The 18,064-nt window shown below is 46.5% G+C and overlaps 1 protein-coding gene across 1 annotated transcript in view; it reads left to right on the top strand.

Annotated features, from left to right (window-relative positions):
• LOC137430399 (uncharacterized) overlaps nucleotides 1-18,064 on the top strand; it is a 66,690-nt gene that overhangs the window by 7,511 nt on the left and 41,115 nt on the right. Inside the window, exon 2 of the mRNA XM_068121244.2 lies at nucleotides 6,012-6,444. Coding sequence (XP_067977345.2) covers nucleotides 6,012-6,444 — 433 coding nt within the window. The remainder of the gene's footprint in view (nucleotides 1-6,011; nucleotides 6,445-18,064) is intronic.

Raw genomic sequence — 18,064 nt, 5'->3', positions numbered from 1 at the left:
CGCCGGCACTCTGAACAAGTTGACGGCAGAGATACTGTACTTGCACGGCATGATAACCACGTGTCGCACGATCTCTTGTCATGGTCCACAAGATTATCACAGAGAGGTGCAGCTTCCAGCGTTTCGAGATCTGATCCAGGCCTATCCAACGAGACCGGTCCCAGCGTTCTAGGCCCGGTGGTTGTCTCAGACGGACCCGACAACGGCAGTGTTCGTTTTAACTCGATTCGATTCGAGCGCCGACGTGCCGGCGAACAAAACCGGTCATATCTTTTGAACGCGTGGCTCGATTTTTACAAAATAAACTTTTTCTTGAAGGTCTGAACCGTGCGCTCAAAACGATACCGAGTTTGACCCTGAGAGAGCCGTTTTGCGCCGGCAAAGGCGCCTTGTGTGACGTGAGGACCACGTCGTGCTGCATAGATTATCATAAATTATCATATCATTATCGGCGGCGTTATATATCATTAGCGCTATACGACAGAGATACTGTACGTGCACGTCAAGATAACCACGTGACCGGAGCCCACCTGGCGGCGTAAACTCAAAATAACCGAAATGCGAAAACTAAAATGCAGCGCTATACTACGACAGAGATACTGTACGTGCACGGCAAGATAACCACGTGACCGGAGCCCACCTGGCGGCGTAAACTCAAAATAACCGAAATGCGAAAACTAAAATGCAGCGCTATACTACGACAGAGATACTGTACGTGCACGGCAAGATAACCACGTGACCGGGTGGCGAAAGCTCGTAACTCGGATCTCGGCTCGCATCTCAAAGCAATAAACTGCCAGAGTGACGGCTCGTATCTCGAAAAACTCGTAAGTTGGGGCACTCGTAAGTCGAGGTTCCACTGTATATGTAAATATACATATATACATATACACACTTTATGCCCCTTGGTGGCATAAAGCCTGGTGGCATAAAGCCTTGGTGGCATAAAGCATAAAGCCTGGTGTTGGCTTAGCGGTTAGGGTGCCGGCTTGGGATCCTAGGATCCTGGGTTCGAATCCCGGTTGATCGCTGAATTAACGCCAGGCGGGTTGACTCAGCCTGTCATCCTTCCGAGGTCGGCAAATTGAGTACCAGCTTGCTGGGATGAATGATCCCGGTGTGTACCCCTGCTTAGAATAGGTGCACCGTATCCCTGCGCATTGTAAGAGGCGAACAAGGGTTGGCGTCAGGAAGGGCATCTGGCCATAAAAACATTGCCTCAAACAGGGAACCATGATTGTCATGGGGCCTGCAAGGCTAACCCCTGCTCTAGAGGGGAAAAATGGCCTTAAAACGATCATTCATTCATTCATTCATGCCCCTTTAAAACATTTAATTAAAAAATTCTCACATGCTGGCTCAATGGCGTAATGGATAAAGCAGCAGATTCCCAAGCTGGGGATTGTGGGTTCGAATCCTGTCTGGGGTGAATATTTTTTTCCCCTTCCTTTTTCAAGTCTTTTATATCACCTTGAATAAAGTCTTGGACAATGAGCAGTTGAGTACCAGTTCACTGGTAATTCCCTGTTTGTCGTTAAAGGCGGCAAAAAGGGTTGGCGTCAGGAAGGGCATCCGGCCGTAAAACATTGCTTCAAAAAGGGGACCAAAAAAACAACAACTACCACGGTCCCCGAAAAGGCCAACCCCCGCTTTGCGGGGAAAAATGGCCTCTAAACGTTTTTTTTTTTTTTTTTTTTTTTTTTTTAATATCACCTTGAATAAAGTCTTGGACAATGAGCAAATGCATTTTGTTCGTATTTAAAATGCATCTTGTGAAAAATGCGAGGGGCAAAGAAAAGGCCCCTTTATATGGGATGTGCCATGTGGCAAACTATAGAAAAGAAGGGACATTCAAAAAAAATAAATCTTGTGTGCATGCTGTACTACCCTTGTGTTCTTAGGTGGAACCAGGTAATGCTCTAGAAAAGTTCATCTGAAGGGGCACCCTACATCCGGCAAATAAAATACATTTACTTCTTCATGCAGGTGTGCGAATCAAATTGGTGCCCCTTTATTTTGAGGTCACATGCTAGCTTAAGCAAGAAGCCTTCGCTGCTAGTTTTGTCCTTGTTTTGCACTGGTTTTGTCCTGCCATGGCTTTGCTGCTTGTTACTTGCGGAAGTCGAAGATTTTTCAAGTATATTGGTTGGTCTTGTGCGTTATTCTGTCTGTCTGTATGTCAGTCGCCTACAGGTCACAATTTTCAACCGATTTTCACGAAACTTCACCAAATGGTAGAGTTGGTCTTTAGCAAGGAGCCTGTTGTTTTTGGGGTCAAAAGGTCAACATAGGCCAAAGGTCACGATCTTTGTTCAATTTATAAAATCCTCAATTTTCATCCGATTGACTTGAAATTTGAAGAGGATTTGCAAATCTGATCAATTAATTCAACCACCAAGTATTTTGAGGTCACCATAGGCCAACATGTGCCAAATTTCTAAAATCCTCAATTTTTATCCAATTAACTTGAAATTTGAAGAGAACTTGCATATCTGGTCACTGAATTCAACCACCAAGTCTTTTTGAGGTCATTGTAGGCCAGATTTCTAAAATCCTCAATTTCATCTGTTTGACTTCAACTTTTAAGAGGATTTGCATGTCTGGACACTGCACAACCACCAAGTATTTTTGAGGTCAACACAAGACAAAAGGTCAACATAGGCCACATTTTTTAAATCCTCAATTTTCATCCGATTAACTTAAAATCTGAAGAGGATTTGCATATCTGGTCACTAAATTCAACCACTAAGTATTCTTGAGGTCATCATAGGCCAACAACTTATTTTAGGGATTTCGCAAGTATCGTGCAATGCACGACATATTTCTTGTTTTCTCCTTGTTTTGTCCAGCCATGACTTTGCCGCTTGTTTTGCCCTTTTTTACCCTCGCCAGAGGAGAGGGTATTGGCGTATTGCATTTGAGTCCGTTTGTTTGTCTGTTTGTTTGTCCGCACAGAATAAATGATTTTCTCTGCAACCGTTGGTCTGATTGACAGGAAATTTTCACCATAAACTCCACCTGTATAATTTTTTAATGATAATTATGACGTCTTGGGTCACGTGGTTCGGTGGCCATCTTGGAAAAAAATCGAAAAAATTTGCACCTCTATATCTTGGAAAGCGCTGAATAGAAAAAAAATTGAGACATGGCTCATTGTGAAGAACTCTCCATGGGGAATAAAAGATGTCAATGATGATGTCATAGGTGCCTCCATTATGACGTCATAATTTGACAAGTACAAAACTTCATCCTATGAAGATGAAATTTCTTGAGCACCATGTCGGCATAAACTGGTGGAGAAAAAATAATAATGATGACGTCATCGGTCACATGGTTCGGCCGCCATCTTGGAAAAACCGAAAAACTTTGCACCTCTATATCTCCGAAAGCGCTGAATAGAAAAAATTGAGACATGGCTCATTGTAAAGAACTCTCCATGGGGAATAAAATGTCAATGATGTCATAGGTGCCTCCATTATGACATCATAATTCGACAAGTACAAAACTTCATCCAATCAAGATGAAATTTATTGAGCATAATCTAGGAATAAATTAGTTTAGAAAAAAAAAATGATGACGTCATCGGTCACGTGGTTCGGCCGCCATATTTGTTTCAACACAAAAGCCTTTACAAACCACTGAAAATACATCCTGGCGAAGGTTTGCAATCTGATTGCTCTTTTTCTTGTTGTGCTTGTTTTGTCCAGCTATGGCTTTGCTGTTTGTTTTGTCCAGCCATGCCTTTGCTGCTTGTTTTGCCCTGGTTTTGTTCAGCCATGGCTTTGTTGCTTGTTTTGTCCTTGTTTTGTTCAGCCATAGCTTTGCAGCTTGTTTTGCCCTTGTTTTGTCGTTTTGTCCTCGTTTGGTCCAACCATGGCGTTGCTGGCGATGAATTGAAATTTTATCCTCTGTCAATTTTTGGCTCTGGACATTGATTATATGCTTATCAATGAAACACAATAATGAGGGAGCAAGTGAGAGAGGTGAATGGGTAGGGGGAGGCTGAGGATGAAGACGATGAGGACTAGGAGGAGTGGTGGAGATGGTGGAGGGGCAGGGTGAGAGGGGGTTCTTTCATATTTTTTTTGCAGTGGCCGCTGTTTGCATCATTGCCCCGAGTGTGGCTGTGCTGCTGATGTAATGCCCCTCTTTAGGTCAGAGAAGAAATTTGGAATTTGGCCAATGTGCCAGCGATAGCTCACTTACTCTTCAATTAACATGAATCTTTAATACCCACCATCTATTGCTGTCAGAGGGGATGCCCAGTTTCAAGTTCATCCGAAGGACGGCACACTCGCCTTGCCCTATCTGTGAAACACAATTCTTGTGTTTCACAGATAGGGCAAGGTGAGTTTATAGCCGCACCGAGATTTAAACCCATACGAGACAGCTCAGAAGTGAATGTGCCTACATCAAGGCCATACTGCCAGCCCCCACATGAAGAACAAACTAGATGCAAAACGCCACATTGATTGGGTAAAATAAGGAAAACAGAGTAAAGAAAATAACATGCACTGTCATGGCCAAAATATTGGCACCCTTGCACTCTTTTCAAATCATGCACCATTTCTTCCAGAATATTGTGAAATTTAAAAAATATTTTTGTATCCACACATGTATTTCTTTGGTTTGCAGTGGAACAACACAAAAAAGCTGAAAAAATTACTAAATCTTAACTTATTCCACACAGAAATCCTAAAATGGCCTGGACAACATTATTGGCACCTGTTAGAAGATAAAAACCAGAGAATTGTCTGAGTAGGTCAGACACAAGATTGTAGCCTAGCATGGACAATCTCAAGGCTACAAGTCCATCTCCAGAGACGTTGATGTTCCTGTGTCCACCATACGCAATGTTATCAGGAAGTTTAAGGCCCATGGCACTGCAACCAACCTCACTGGACCTGGCCGCAAGAAAACACTTGATTGAAGATTGCAGCGGAGGATTGTTCGAATGGTGGAGAAAGCACCTTGATCAACTGCCAAACAGATTCAAGCTGACCTTCAGACACAAGGTACAACAGTTTCAACTCGCACCATCCGTCGCCCACTCAATGAGAGGGGGTTCTATGGCAGGAGGCCCAGGAGGACCCCACTGCTGAGAGAGAGACATAGGAAAGCCCGACTGGAGTTTGCCTCAACACACATTAACAAGCCAAAATCCTTCTGGGAGAATGTCCTGTGGACAGATGAGACCAAATTAGAGATTTTTGGTAAAGCACATCATCTCAATGTTTACAGAAAACAAAATGAAGCCTTCAAAGAAAAGAACACCTTCCTCACAGTCAAACATGGAGGAAGTTTAGTGATGTTTTAGGGTTGCTGTGCTGCCTCTGGCACTGGGTGCCTTGAATATGTGCTTGCATCATGATAACAGGAGATTACCAAGGCATTTTGGAATGCAATGTTCAACCCAGTGTCAGAAAGCTGGGTCTCCATCGAAGGTCATGGGTCTTGGAGCAGGACAATGACCCCAAACACACTTCAAAAAGCACCCAGGAATGGTTCAAGACAAAATGCTGGACTGTTCTGAAGTGACCAGGAATGAGTCCAGATCTAAATCCCATTGAACACCTATGGGGAGATCTGAAAGCAGCAGTTGGGAGAAGGCACCCTTCAAATCTGGGAGAACAGGAGCAGTTTGCACAAGAAGAGTGGGACAAACTGCCAGTTGAGAGGTGTAGGAAGCTCATTCATGGCTATAGGAAGCGCTTGACTGCAGTTATTTTGTCCAAAGGCTATGCTACCAAATATTAAGTCGAGGGTGTCAATAATTTTGTCAATGCCATTTCTTTTTATTTTCTGTTTTGAAAGGATATATTAAGTTCGGAATCAAAAACAAAGGTTCTGTAATATTAACAGTGAAATAAATAAATCTGGAGACCGAAGACTTTCGTCAATTTCAACCTATTTTTCGAGAAAATTGTGAGTTATTTGAAAAAAGTGCAAGGGGTGCCAAAATTTTTGATGTAACCTTTCCTTGATTAACATGAATATTGTCTCCCTGGCAGGTCATGGGTGAAATGGAGAGATTCTTGGAATGGCTTCAATCACAAGGTCTGAGAGCAGAAACAGCCCAAGCAGTGATCGATAAGCTTGGAATTGAGCATCAGAAGGTTATTCGAGTTTGTACAGAGTCAGATGCATTGCGAACCGAGCTCCTCTCTCTCGCCAAAGAGAAATTTCAATTTGCAATGTATGCTGACTTCTGTAAATTTATGAATTCTTTCTTGAAGCCACAAATTGTCCAGTTTGCAGGATCTCCTCTGTTGGGAGGTCTGTTCGTAAACTTGGAGAATGTTATTCGGGAACTTTCCAGTTTTTGTAAAAAATTTGATGGATTCCAAAATGTGCAGCTGGAAAACGTTCCTAGTTTCTGTGGAATCGGGTTCAGTGATGTCTGCAACCTCCAACTTCAGGGTGATGGATTAACACCCAAGTCTGGTACGTCATTATTTTATACATCCTAGCATGTCGAGAAATACCTTGATACTCCACCATAAATACTTTTTTCTTGTAACGTATGGAATTTTGTGTTGTCTGACATGTTTGGATTCGTGATATACAAACTCCTTTTTTTCTTAATCAAAATCCAAAGTGTTCCCTGCTTTACAACACATTGCAATTATTCACAAGCAGGAAGCAGTTTGTTCACCTCACATTTAGGCAAGGACAGCCTTGGGTCTAAAATGAAAGGTTAATTTTTACAGGTAATTTAATTACAGTCCAAGGGTCCAAAATTTTGCCCAATCAATCCACAAATAGACCAATTACAATTGAAAGAAGGTTAAAAAGATTTCTGTAGGCAAATTACATTAAAAGTATACTTTGCTAAAGTACATCCAGCACCATCAGCCCCACAACAGACAAACATACAATCAATCACATACACCGATACAAATACACCACAACTTACCTTACCGAAACCAAAAAGCACCTGGACACCACGTGTTGACAATCCCTTTTTGCACGTCTGTATGGAACAAGTGAGCAATGAAATTGAACATGCTGTGCAAAAAATATAATTATTCAAGACATAAGGACAATCTTATGAAGGCAGAACAATGAGCACTCCACAATCTTCAACATAATAATGTCTTAGTAATAAAGCAAGCACATAAAGGTTCTACCGTTGTCATTATGTCGACTTCCGATTAAATTGCAGAAGGTAATCTCCAACTACATAGTGATACCTACAAAGAGCTCCCATCCGTCACCACCCTTCCACATCTCAGAGGTTAAAATGGCAGTAGATTTCATTCAGGCAGATGAAGCCATCAAATCTCACTTGACTCCTAAAAATCCTCGTTGTCCTTATCTTTATTTTCTTCCGAAAAGACTCAAGGTAAACAACCCAGGTAGGCCAATTGTATCTGGCTGTGCATGTCGCAATGCACTGGCTATACGACAAGTCCTAATCCCACTTACCCAAGACTTTATGACGACATTACATTCAAACATGGAATATATATATTATATATATACTAGCAGAAGTACCCGGCATTGCCGGGTGGGGGAGGGGAGGGGGAGGGGAGGGGAACGGGGAGGGGGGGAGCGAGGGGGGGGGGAGCGAGCCCCTTGGCAAAGCGAGCGATTTTTTTTTTCATAGCGTCATAGCGTTCATAGCGTCATAGCGTTTCATAGCGTCATAGCGATTTTTTTTTCATAGCGTCATACCGTTCATAGCGTTTCATAGCGTCATAGCGATTTTTTTTTTCATAGCGTCATAGCGGTCATAGCGTCATAGCGATTTTTTTTTTCATAGCGTCATAGTGTCATATCGTTCATAGCGTCATATCGTTCATAGCGTCATAGCGTCATAGCGATTTTTTTTTTCATAGCGTCATATCGTTCATAGCGTCATATCGTTCATAGCGTCATAGCGTTCATAGCGTCATCACGTGATCGCTCTGAGCGAATCAGCGCCCACCTGCTCTGATTCCGTTGAATCCGTGCGCTGAAATGCGCTGAGGTAAATATGAATAAAAAATATGGATCGTCAAATATTTTGAGTTTGGCCATGTTCGTCCCACGCTCAATGGCCATGTCTATGTCAAATATCAAGCACGTAAGCCTCTCCGTTTAGGAGTCTATCGGTAACATTACACACACACACACACACACACACACACACACAAACTGTGTTTTATATATATATATATATATATATATATATATATATATATATATATATATAGATATATAGATATATATAGATATATAGATATAGATATATATATATATATATATATATATATATATATATATATATATATATATATATATATATATATATATATATATATATATTGTTGCGGATATGAGGATTGTGTTTTTTTTTATTGTGTTGTATTGTATCGTAAATTGTGTGAATTATTGCTTTAGTCTGGACCCTCCTGCCTCCAGTGTTGTGTAAAGGTCAAAGGGCGTTCCCGTAGTTAATTCCATAAAGCATACACGTCAGCCAATCATAGATTTCCCCCTGGTTGATAGTTATATCTTATTATGTGTATTAGGGTAAGGCCTTGTCTTCCATTAAGATGACACTCCATTGCACCAAGTGAAATAGATAGATTCCCTTCATTTTTCATTCCCATCCCCAAAATCTCCACTTCCTTTCACATTTCCCCTTTCATCATTGCCAAGCCTCGATTGTAAATTACATCCCCTCCAAAACCACCATTGAACATGTGCTCGGGTCGGGGAAGAAAGGCGTGCCCGCCCGTCGTCATCAAGGGCGGAGCCAGAGGGTCGCGCGACCAACCAGGGCCGAGGTGAGGACACCGATGGGCGTGTCCTGAAGGCCGGCGGCCTGATCGCCGGAGGCGCTATAAAAAGCGCGCGCGCAAGGACGTTTTAGAGTGGAGTAGTTGCTGAGTTGTGTAAAAAGATCATCCAGAGAGAACCAACTGGAGGAGAACCAACTGCGAGAGTACATTGAGATCACCCAAGGAAGCTTTGTAGACAGCAACGGCTGATCAAGTGGACCGATGTTTGTTCCTGAGCTGGTGCTTTTCCGAACAGAGTCCGAGGCTGGCATGTGAGCAAAAGAACATAGAGAACATTAAGGAGATCATCATCCAGGGAAGCACAAAGCCTGTTGTAGTCCTGGCAAAGCACGCGACGTCCACAGCAGCAGCAGCAGCGGCGGCCACAGCAGCAACAACACTCAACAGCCGCTCGGGGCCTGGACGGCGGTTTTGAGCAGGGCCGCGAAGGAACGGCGGCTGCTAAACGTGCCGATCGTGCTGCAGGACCCCTTGGACTTTCCTCCCTCCAGCCATCCACCTCCTGCCTTTCCGTCCTCTTGTGTACGTGAGTTTGTTCTGTTTGTTTTGTCCCTGGGTAGTTAATTAAGCTCGTATAAGCTAGCGTTGCACGGTGTCTCTAAAATCTTCTGTATATTATTTTATTATCTTTCCTTCTCCTTTGTTATTTTTGGGTGTAAATAGAAATAAATTATATTCGTATTTCCAACCTTTTTGTCTTCTTCTTCTTCACATCCGTGTCACCTTAGTCTTTTCCCTATTGAATATCTGTGGCGCGATCCGGCCAACGTTCGGGGATCGGGTTAATCGGGGTAACTGTTAGGCCGCGGTGCCATCCGCTCGGCAAACCAACATCCTTATCCGCGGGCCGTAACAATATATATATATATATATATATATTTATCTATACAGACTTGGCATTTAATATGGAATTTTTTTTTTTCTTGACTTGGGTTTACTTTCTGAACTCAGTATATCAATCTGGTGAGTTTCTTTTACGCTTCGGTGATGTCTTTGTTGAAAGAACCATGTCACTGATTGTCTTTCGCAGCAAGAAGTCAATAACAGGATTATATCACAGGTGGCATGACAAAATGTAAGGACAGGTTCATTTGACGATTAGTTTCACAATCGGGTATACAAGGGTTGTTGCGTTCTGTATTAGTGGAAAACAACTGCTGCACGTCTACAAAAGTTATTGCCGCTTCCTCTGGAGATGGTCCGTCAACTTGACAATGCTGTTTGTCATGGAGTGGTGGCTTTACGAAATTCTGGCATGAAACGGCGTGCTCTTGCTCGGCATCACTCAAGGTCAGGTGTCAAAGATCCTGAAACGAAATGCTTAGAGGGGTGTCCCTACTCCAATACCGAGGCCAGGACGTCCACACAGAACCACAAGGAGAGATGATCGCCAGCTGCACCGGTTAGTCTGCAATGGCTGTACCAAGTCAGCTAATCGGCTTAGGGTTGAGTGGCAGCAACTGACAAATGTGCCTACATCCAGAAGGCGAGTCAACCAACGTCTGGTTCAAGCAGGCTATCGTGGCAGGCGTCCCCTGAGAAAGCCACGCCTGACCAGACAACACAGCCAGCGCCGATTGCAGTGGGCCAGATAGCACCGTCAATGGCAGCCAGGAAACTGGAATCACGTGACCTTCAGTGACGAGTCTAGATTTCGGGTCTATTGTCAAGATGGCCGCGTCCGAGTGCGCAGACAAGTGTATGAAGCCCACAACGAAGATTGTATAGTGCCAAGAGTCCAAGCTGGAGGTGGTGGGGTGACCGTTTGGGCTGCTTTTCATGCAGGGGGCAAAACTGACCTGGTTGTTCTGAATGGAAACCTGAACCAGTTCAAGTACAGGGTCATTCTGGAAGAAACATTGCTTCCATTTGCTCGTGCAGCCTTTCGAGGAAACTTTGTCTTCCAAGATGACAATGCACGGCCTCATCGTGCTCGCATGATCCAACACTTTCTTGCTGACTGTGGTGTAGAGCATATGGAGTGGCCTGGCATGTCCCTGGATATGAATCCGATAGAGAACTTGTGGGCAGAATTAACGCGTCAAATCGAGAACTCGGACCAGCAGCCCACCACTGTGCGTGAATTGCAGCAGACTATTGTCACTGCATGGCAAGCGATTCCTGTCCAAAGCTTGGCAAATCTCGTGAACAGCATGCCTCGACGTGTACTTGGTCTCCTGAATGCTCGTGGGGGTTACACGAAGTACTGAACTGTAACTTTACTGTCCGTAGTCCCAGTCATAATTTAGCTTTTGTTTTTGTTGAAAATTTTTTTGGCTAATGTGCAAAATAAAGAGATACTTCTGGAAAACGCACAGAAGTTTAACACAGTACTGTCTGTGAATTGAGTTCGATATCAGTTTACATCACTTTCAAGGATCAATTTATTTGCTTCGAAATGTCAAATGTGGTTTTTGTTTCTTTTAAAGGTCACGTTAACAAAATCTAGAATAATTTCAACATAATTCCAATGAACTTTTGGTTCTAAGTCATCTTGAAAAGTAAGTTCACCCCCACAAAAAAAATATTCCATATTAAATGCCAAGTCTGTATATATATATATATATATATTGTTACCGACGCGGTTGTGGATGTTAGTTTACCGAGCGGTTTGGTATGGCCGCGTCTGCACAGTTTACCCGATTATACTCGAACGTTGGCCGAGTCGCGCTACGCTAAATCAATTGAGGAAAAGGACACAACGGCTGGGTTAAAATGACACGACACCAAGGGTACAGTTCTCAAGACCTCCGGAGGAGGTTATAATATATCGGAACGTTAGATTACACCGACCAGAGGTACAGCATAGTAAGGTGGGCACTTAAACACGGTCTTATATTAGCCCCGACAGACCACAGATAAACAGGACAAAACTGACTCACACAAGGATTGATGGCAAGGAGGGGCAGGTAGTTGATAGCTCAAGGTGCACCTTGGCTCAGGGGCAGGATCCACACGGTCCGGTCCAGAGATGCGGGAGGTCTCTCTCAGCGTCAGCGTTGGAAGGTGACGTTCTTTCTCCAAGCTGGGGGCGCATCTCACGTCACGTCCGGTAAGTGGCTGCGTATATCCGGCGGGGAGTGACACGCCCTCGGCTCGTTAGCTCCGCCCCAGATGGAATCGGCCCGTTGCTTCTTATTGGGTGCGGGGGTTACCAGGCTCCGCCCTTGACGAGGAGCTGACAGCCAGCCCCTTCGTGGTAACCCCGTGGGCGCACATGGCAATGGCGGCTAACCAAGCCGGTGTGAGGACGCACACTCCCCGCACCGCGGCCGCGCCGCCCCCGCTGTGGTTGTAGTTGTTGTTGTTGTTATTGTTTCATGGGGAAGATGGGAGGAGGTATGGGGAGGTCCTAAACTCAATACTGGTGCCATACAATCACATTCTGGTGCAACGAAGAGTCAGAATTAATGGAAACAAGTCCTTAACTGACATAGACTAAGAATAACTAGCAAGATGTCCGAAAGTTGTCTACGTGAGATGCGGTGGACCTGGGCACGACATTTAATGGGGGAAGAAGGGGAAGGTCGGTTCTACAGAGTGTTGTTTACAGACAATGGGACTAGGGAATGGGGGATTGGGGATAGTTGGGGAGTATTGGGGAAATAGGGGAATATTTACAAGCGGATATGGAGGCCAAATCCCATATCCGCAACATTGCACCCTTCTCTACCCTCGGGGCGTCCCGACCCGATAAATTTTTACCTATTTTAGTGTGGCACTCAGATGTAATTCCCTCTACTATTAACTCTACCCTGAGTGCGACAGTTTTACAGATATTCACAAATGAGTAAATATGTCCCCCTGCGACGTTGCACCCTTCTCCTCACAGAAACACACCCACAGGATAACCGAATCGCGGAAAGAATTCTCAAACTAAACATACAGCCGGTAGGGAGCATTATTTACAAGACTACGCTGATATTTACACTACGATCCAGGACCTGTTTTTGGAGGAACACATGCAGATGTTATGCATAGAGAGAGCACGCATGCCAGCATCGATACACCAACCCACGAGTGCTCTGTGGCCTTACGGCCTTTAATAATGTGCAGAGCACCCCTTCCAAGCACCAAAAGCACCACCCCATCACACAGTCAGCACCATCCGGTGCACCAATAAAATGTTTAATAATCATGGTGTGGTGTCGCAGCCGGCCGATGTTCTGCCGCTGGTCTTGCCTTCGTGTGGTGCACTTGGTGTTCTGGCTTCTTTAAACATAAAGAAAGGCGCCAACTGTGTCCATTTCCTTATTGTGGCCGTCAGGGGGCCAACTATTAGTGGTTCACCTGTATGGCATAGGTGCCACGTTGACCCATAGGTCCATCCACGGGTGGTGCTTGGCCGCAAAAGAACTGCGGTCCATGGTGGGCGGCCACAAACATTGCGGTCCATATGGTGTATCGATCCAGGCAGCAAGCAGCGAAAGTGCAGGCCCACAACTGCGGAGCCAGCACCTCTCTCTCCTCTCTCTCTGCCCCAACGCCAGATCCTCGGAGGTGGGAGACAAAAGAAGCAGACAAGTGAGTAAGGTGGTAAGGGCGCAAAAGTGCACGCAATGTAAGGTAATGCACACTGGGGGCACATGGGAACCAGGTGAGACAGGTACGTTCCTACCGTACGCCCCCCCCCCCCCCCCACCAGGTAACCTACATGGCCCCTCCCTTACCCCTTACTGTATCCACAAAACACAACACTACCCATAAACATCTACTTTACAAATCAACAAACGTCCCTACTGTCTTCCCCGTTCCTCCCATAAACCAAATTCGTCTTCTCTCCCTCCTAACCAATCAAATTTGCCATTTTCAACTCTCATCAAAATTTGCCATCTCCAACTCAACATCATAATTTGCTATCACCAATTCATCATCAGTCCCTCCTAGAGAGGGAGAGATGGAATCACCCCAATGTCTCATCCACGTCGTGATGCGTCTCACCAATCCACAGCAATTCTCCTTTCCTGCACACAGAACAAAGAAAACACAGGTGTGGAGTCATCATCACCACAGGTAAGTGGCTGCGTATGGTGCGACAGGTTCATCAATCCTAACTATTTCCTAAATGACTTTAACAACTTTACATTACCCGGGGTCTTTCTCCTGCCAAACCATTGGCCCTCTTACACTATGGGTTCTAAAAACCAATTCCCATTGACCAAACTGTGGTGCTTTTCAATTTGGGGTCTCACTCCCCCGATTCATCTCCCGGTGCCCTCGCACAATTTCTGGGCCGCGACGTGTAGCTCTCCTAGCCGGTCTACCCACCTGCACACCTCCACCACTGCAGTTGCCTCCGAGCTTACCTGCTCCTTACCCTAACCTATCTACCTGGGGCAGGCCCTCTGGCGCTCTCCCCACTCGGTGCCCTCTCTGGCACTGGGCTACCCGGGTCCGTCCTCCGGATCCTCGGGCCCCATCCACAACTCTACCGGCTCCCAGAGCCCACCTGCGGCCTCACCTGGCCGACATCCTCACAGTGGTGGAGTGCCCAACCAACTACACACACTAACAGGCTACACGCCCAGCCATTTCCACAACACTAATGCACCCATCCACAACACCCTTCTGCAACCGCACCACAAATGCCAATATCCAACCACAATTTACCTATACCCTCTACCTAACACTTACACTACCCGCCCCGGGTACTCGTGAAAGGGGTCCACTCTTCCCCCATTCACACCTTCGCACCATGCACACCACTCCGTACCACTTACTCCAACTCTCTCCACACCACTCATTCCAATCCTCCATGTATTCCACACACCTGCACTTGCACACCTGTGCTCTCACACCTGGTGCCACCTGCACCCTTCTCTCCCCAAGCGCATTCGCGCTGATCCACAACACTCACTACTCATACACTGCTCCACACTGCTCCACACACCTGTTCAGTTCTCACACAGCATCATCTCATCTAACTACTCCCCTCTGAAACTTGCGCTTCCCAGTCGTCCCTTTTAAACTATTGCGCTCCCTCGTCATTATCATCCACACTAAACTACCTGCGTCCCCACTACAGGTATCAGTCACTAACTAAACTTAACGTCACCTAATGTCATCTTCACTAGATCCCTATCAATATCCTAACCCACCCGGGCTAGTTTTCACTGCCATCAACCCCATAAGCTATAGCTCCTTTGCCCCACTATATGTGAAGGGTGGCAAGGATGCCACCCTTACCCACCGGGCCCATCGCTCCTCAATCCCCCAGTCTTTCTCTGAGGGCCTTTCACTCACTCACCGCAGGCAGGTAGGTGGTCTTTCTGTCTTCTACCGACTCCTCTCCGGCCTTGCACCCCCAGCTCTCTCTGTGCTCTGTCCCCCAAATATTCCTACAGGTCGCACAAGATCTGCCAGCAACCCTCTGATGGTTAAACTGCCGAAATCTCGGCTCTCCGCTCACCTTCACTCTTTCATTCCTCTTTTCTCCCGCCTCTGGAACAAACTCCCTCACTCCCTTCAATCCCACTCCTCCCTCCAGGTCTTTAAAACAGCTGTTCACCACCATCTCTTATCTTCCCCCATCCAAAACCTTGATCTTTTCTACCCCCGCTAATTCACCCCAGATCCACCTTGTTTGAAATTCCAACTTCTTTCCTGGAAGTCCTGGCAGTGTCCATATGTTTTATACCTCTCCCACTGCCCCCTTCCCACGCCCCCCCCCCCCCAAAGCCCTCGCCCTCTCTCAGATCTCTCGATGTCTCCATGTCTCTCGGTCCCTGCTCTCAAATGTTGTGTTTGTGTCCTTGCCCCTCTCTCCCCATCTTGTCTACCGCTCCCTATGTTATATGTTTTATGTGTCGGTTTGTCTTTCTGTGTGATTAATGTTCGCTCTTTCACGAGCCTCGATATTGTATACAAAAAAAAAAAAAAAAAAAAAAAAAAAAAAAAAAAAAAAAAAAAAAAAAAAAAAAAAAAAAAAAAAAAAAAAAAAAAAAAAAAAAAAAAAAAAAAAAAAAAAAAAAAAAAAAAAAAAAAAAAAAGTCCTCTGGCACTAATAAGCCCCCCCTTATTCAGAGGTACTGGGTCCCGCCTCGGCATCTAAAGCCGAGGCAATCCACGGGGGCGCCTGCTCGCCGGTGTAAGGTCTTATCCGGTCGGCGTGGACGATCCGAGGGAGGGCTCGTGGCCCCATTTTGATCTTAATGACCACGTCACAGATTTGCGACAGGACGACTCCTGGGCCTTGCCAGGGGGAGGTGAGTTTTGGGCACCTTCCCTTCCGCCTCCGGGGATTAAAGAACCAAATCTTCATCCCCGGAGCGTATTGACTCCCCTGGCTCTGGTCGTCGTACCTGCGCTTCATCTTTTCCCCCGCCAGATGGAGTTGGCGGCGGGCGAAGGCATGGACTAGCTCCATGCCTTCCTCTAGGTGACGTGCGTACCCCTCCCTCGGCGGGTTAACCACTGTGTCTGGCACGGGACCGCATAGCAAGTCGGCGGGAGCCCGTAACTCCCGCCCATACATAAGCAACGCTGGACTGCATGCGGTGGCCCCGTGCTGGCTGGTTCGGTAGGCCATGAGCAAATAAGGGAGATGTTCGTCCCAGTCATCCTGACGGGTGGCGGTGAACAGTGCCAGTTGTTGGATTAGAGTTCGGTTGAATCTTTCCACCATCCCGTCAGATTGAGGTCTTAAAGGCGTTGTTCTGGTTTTCCGAATTGACAGGAGACTGCACACGTCTTTTAGCAATTTGCTCTCAAAATTTCGTCCCTGGTCGGTGTGCAACTCCTGTGGAATCCCATGCCGGCACACAAATCCTTCCACGAAGGCCTGCGCTACCACCCCTGCTTCTTGGTTGGGGAGGGCGTAGGCCTCCGGCCACTTGGTGAAGTAGTCCATCACAACGAGGATGTACTTATTACCTAGGCGGGTGCGGGGTAGTGGGCCTAGGATATCCATGGCCACCCGCTCTAGGGGGGCCCCCACCTGGTGTAATTGAAGGGGGGCCCTCATCCTCCGTGCTGGTCCCTTTTTGGCAGTACAGGCGTCGCATCTCCGACACCAGTCCTGTATGTCGCGCCCCATATTCACCCAATAAAACCTCCGGCGTACCCGCGATGTCGTCTTTGTCCTGCCCAAATGGCCGCCGGGGCGGGTACCATGCACCTGTTGCAATATATCGGTCTTAAATTTGTTTGGGACTACCACCAGCCAGGAAGTTTTATCAGAGGGAACCTCCACCCACTTGCGATACAAGATGTTATCCTTCAATTCCAGGGTTTTCCACTGAGACCTATATGCCTTTGTTTGCGCCCCGAGGGGGGTGACCTCTTCCCCCTTTGGTCTTTGCCCCAATTTGACCCAATTGAACACTGGCCCCAGGACAGGATCCTCCTGCTGGGCCGTGCTCCATGCCAAAGTTCCGAATTCCTCATCTGCGGTTAGTGGCAAAATTGGCCCTCTCACCCGGGTTGCCCGGACAACGAGGGTCGGGTCCGAATCGCCCAATTGTTCCCTCTCCTCGTGTCTCGCACAAAATTTGCAGTTTTCCCCCAGACAAGGACGCCGAGAGAGTGCGTCCGCATTACCATGGGCCTTCCCGGCCCTATGGGCCACATCAAAATCGTACTGCTGCAACTGTTCCAACCACCTTGCAATTTGGCCCTCTGGTTCCTTGAACCGAAGGAGCCATTGCAAGGAGGAATGGTCAGTTCTAACCAAAAATTTCCGCCCGTACAAGTACGGGTGGAAATGGTTCATGGCAGCCAGCATAGCCAATAACTCTTTGCGAGTGACGCAATAATTTCGCTCGGGCCTACTTAAGGCCCGACTATAATAACCAATCACTCTCTCCACGCCCTCCTGTGTCTGGGACAAAACTGCGCCCAATCCTTCCTGGCTCGCATCCGTGTCCAGGGTAAATGCCCCGTTACTAGTGGGGTACGCTAGAAGGGGTGCGGATGTTAGACACCCCTTCAATTTTTGGAAGGCCTCGTGGCACTCCCGTGTCCAATTAAATCGCGTCCCCTTCTCCGTAAGCCGGTGGAGGGGACGGGCCAACTCCGCAAATTTCGCCACAAAGCGCCGGTAGTAGGAGCAGAGTCCCAAAAATCCCCGCACCTCCTTGATGGTACGTGGTGCGGGCCACTCCTCTACCGCTTTAATTTTGTCTGGGTCCGTTTTTACCCCCTCACGGCCGATCACGTGACCTACATAGGCCACCTATCTTGCAAACAAAGTGCACTTACTCGGGTTCAGCTTCAACCCTGCCTGTCTGAGGCACCCGAACACCTGGTCCAAATTAGCTACTGCCTGGGGGAACGTT

This window comes from Myxine glutinosa, chromosome 6, assembly GCF_964187855.1.
Source record: "Myxine glutinosa chromosome 6, kmMyxGlut1.1, whole genome shotgun sequence".
In the NCBI taxonomy this organism is placed as follows: domain Eukaryota; kingdom Metazoa; phylum Chordata; class Myxini; order Myxiniformes; family Myxinidae; genus Myxine; species Myxine glutinosa.
Note: the sequence above shows the minus strand (reverse complement) of the source record. Positions and strands in the feature narration are given on the sequence as shown.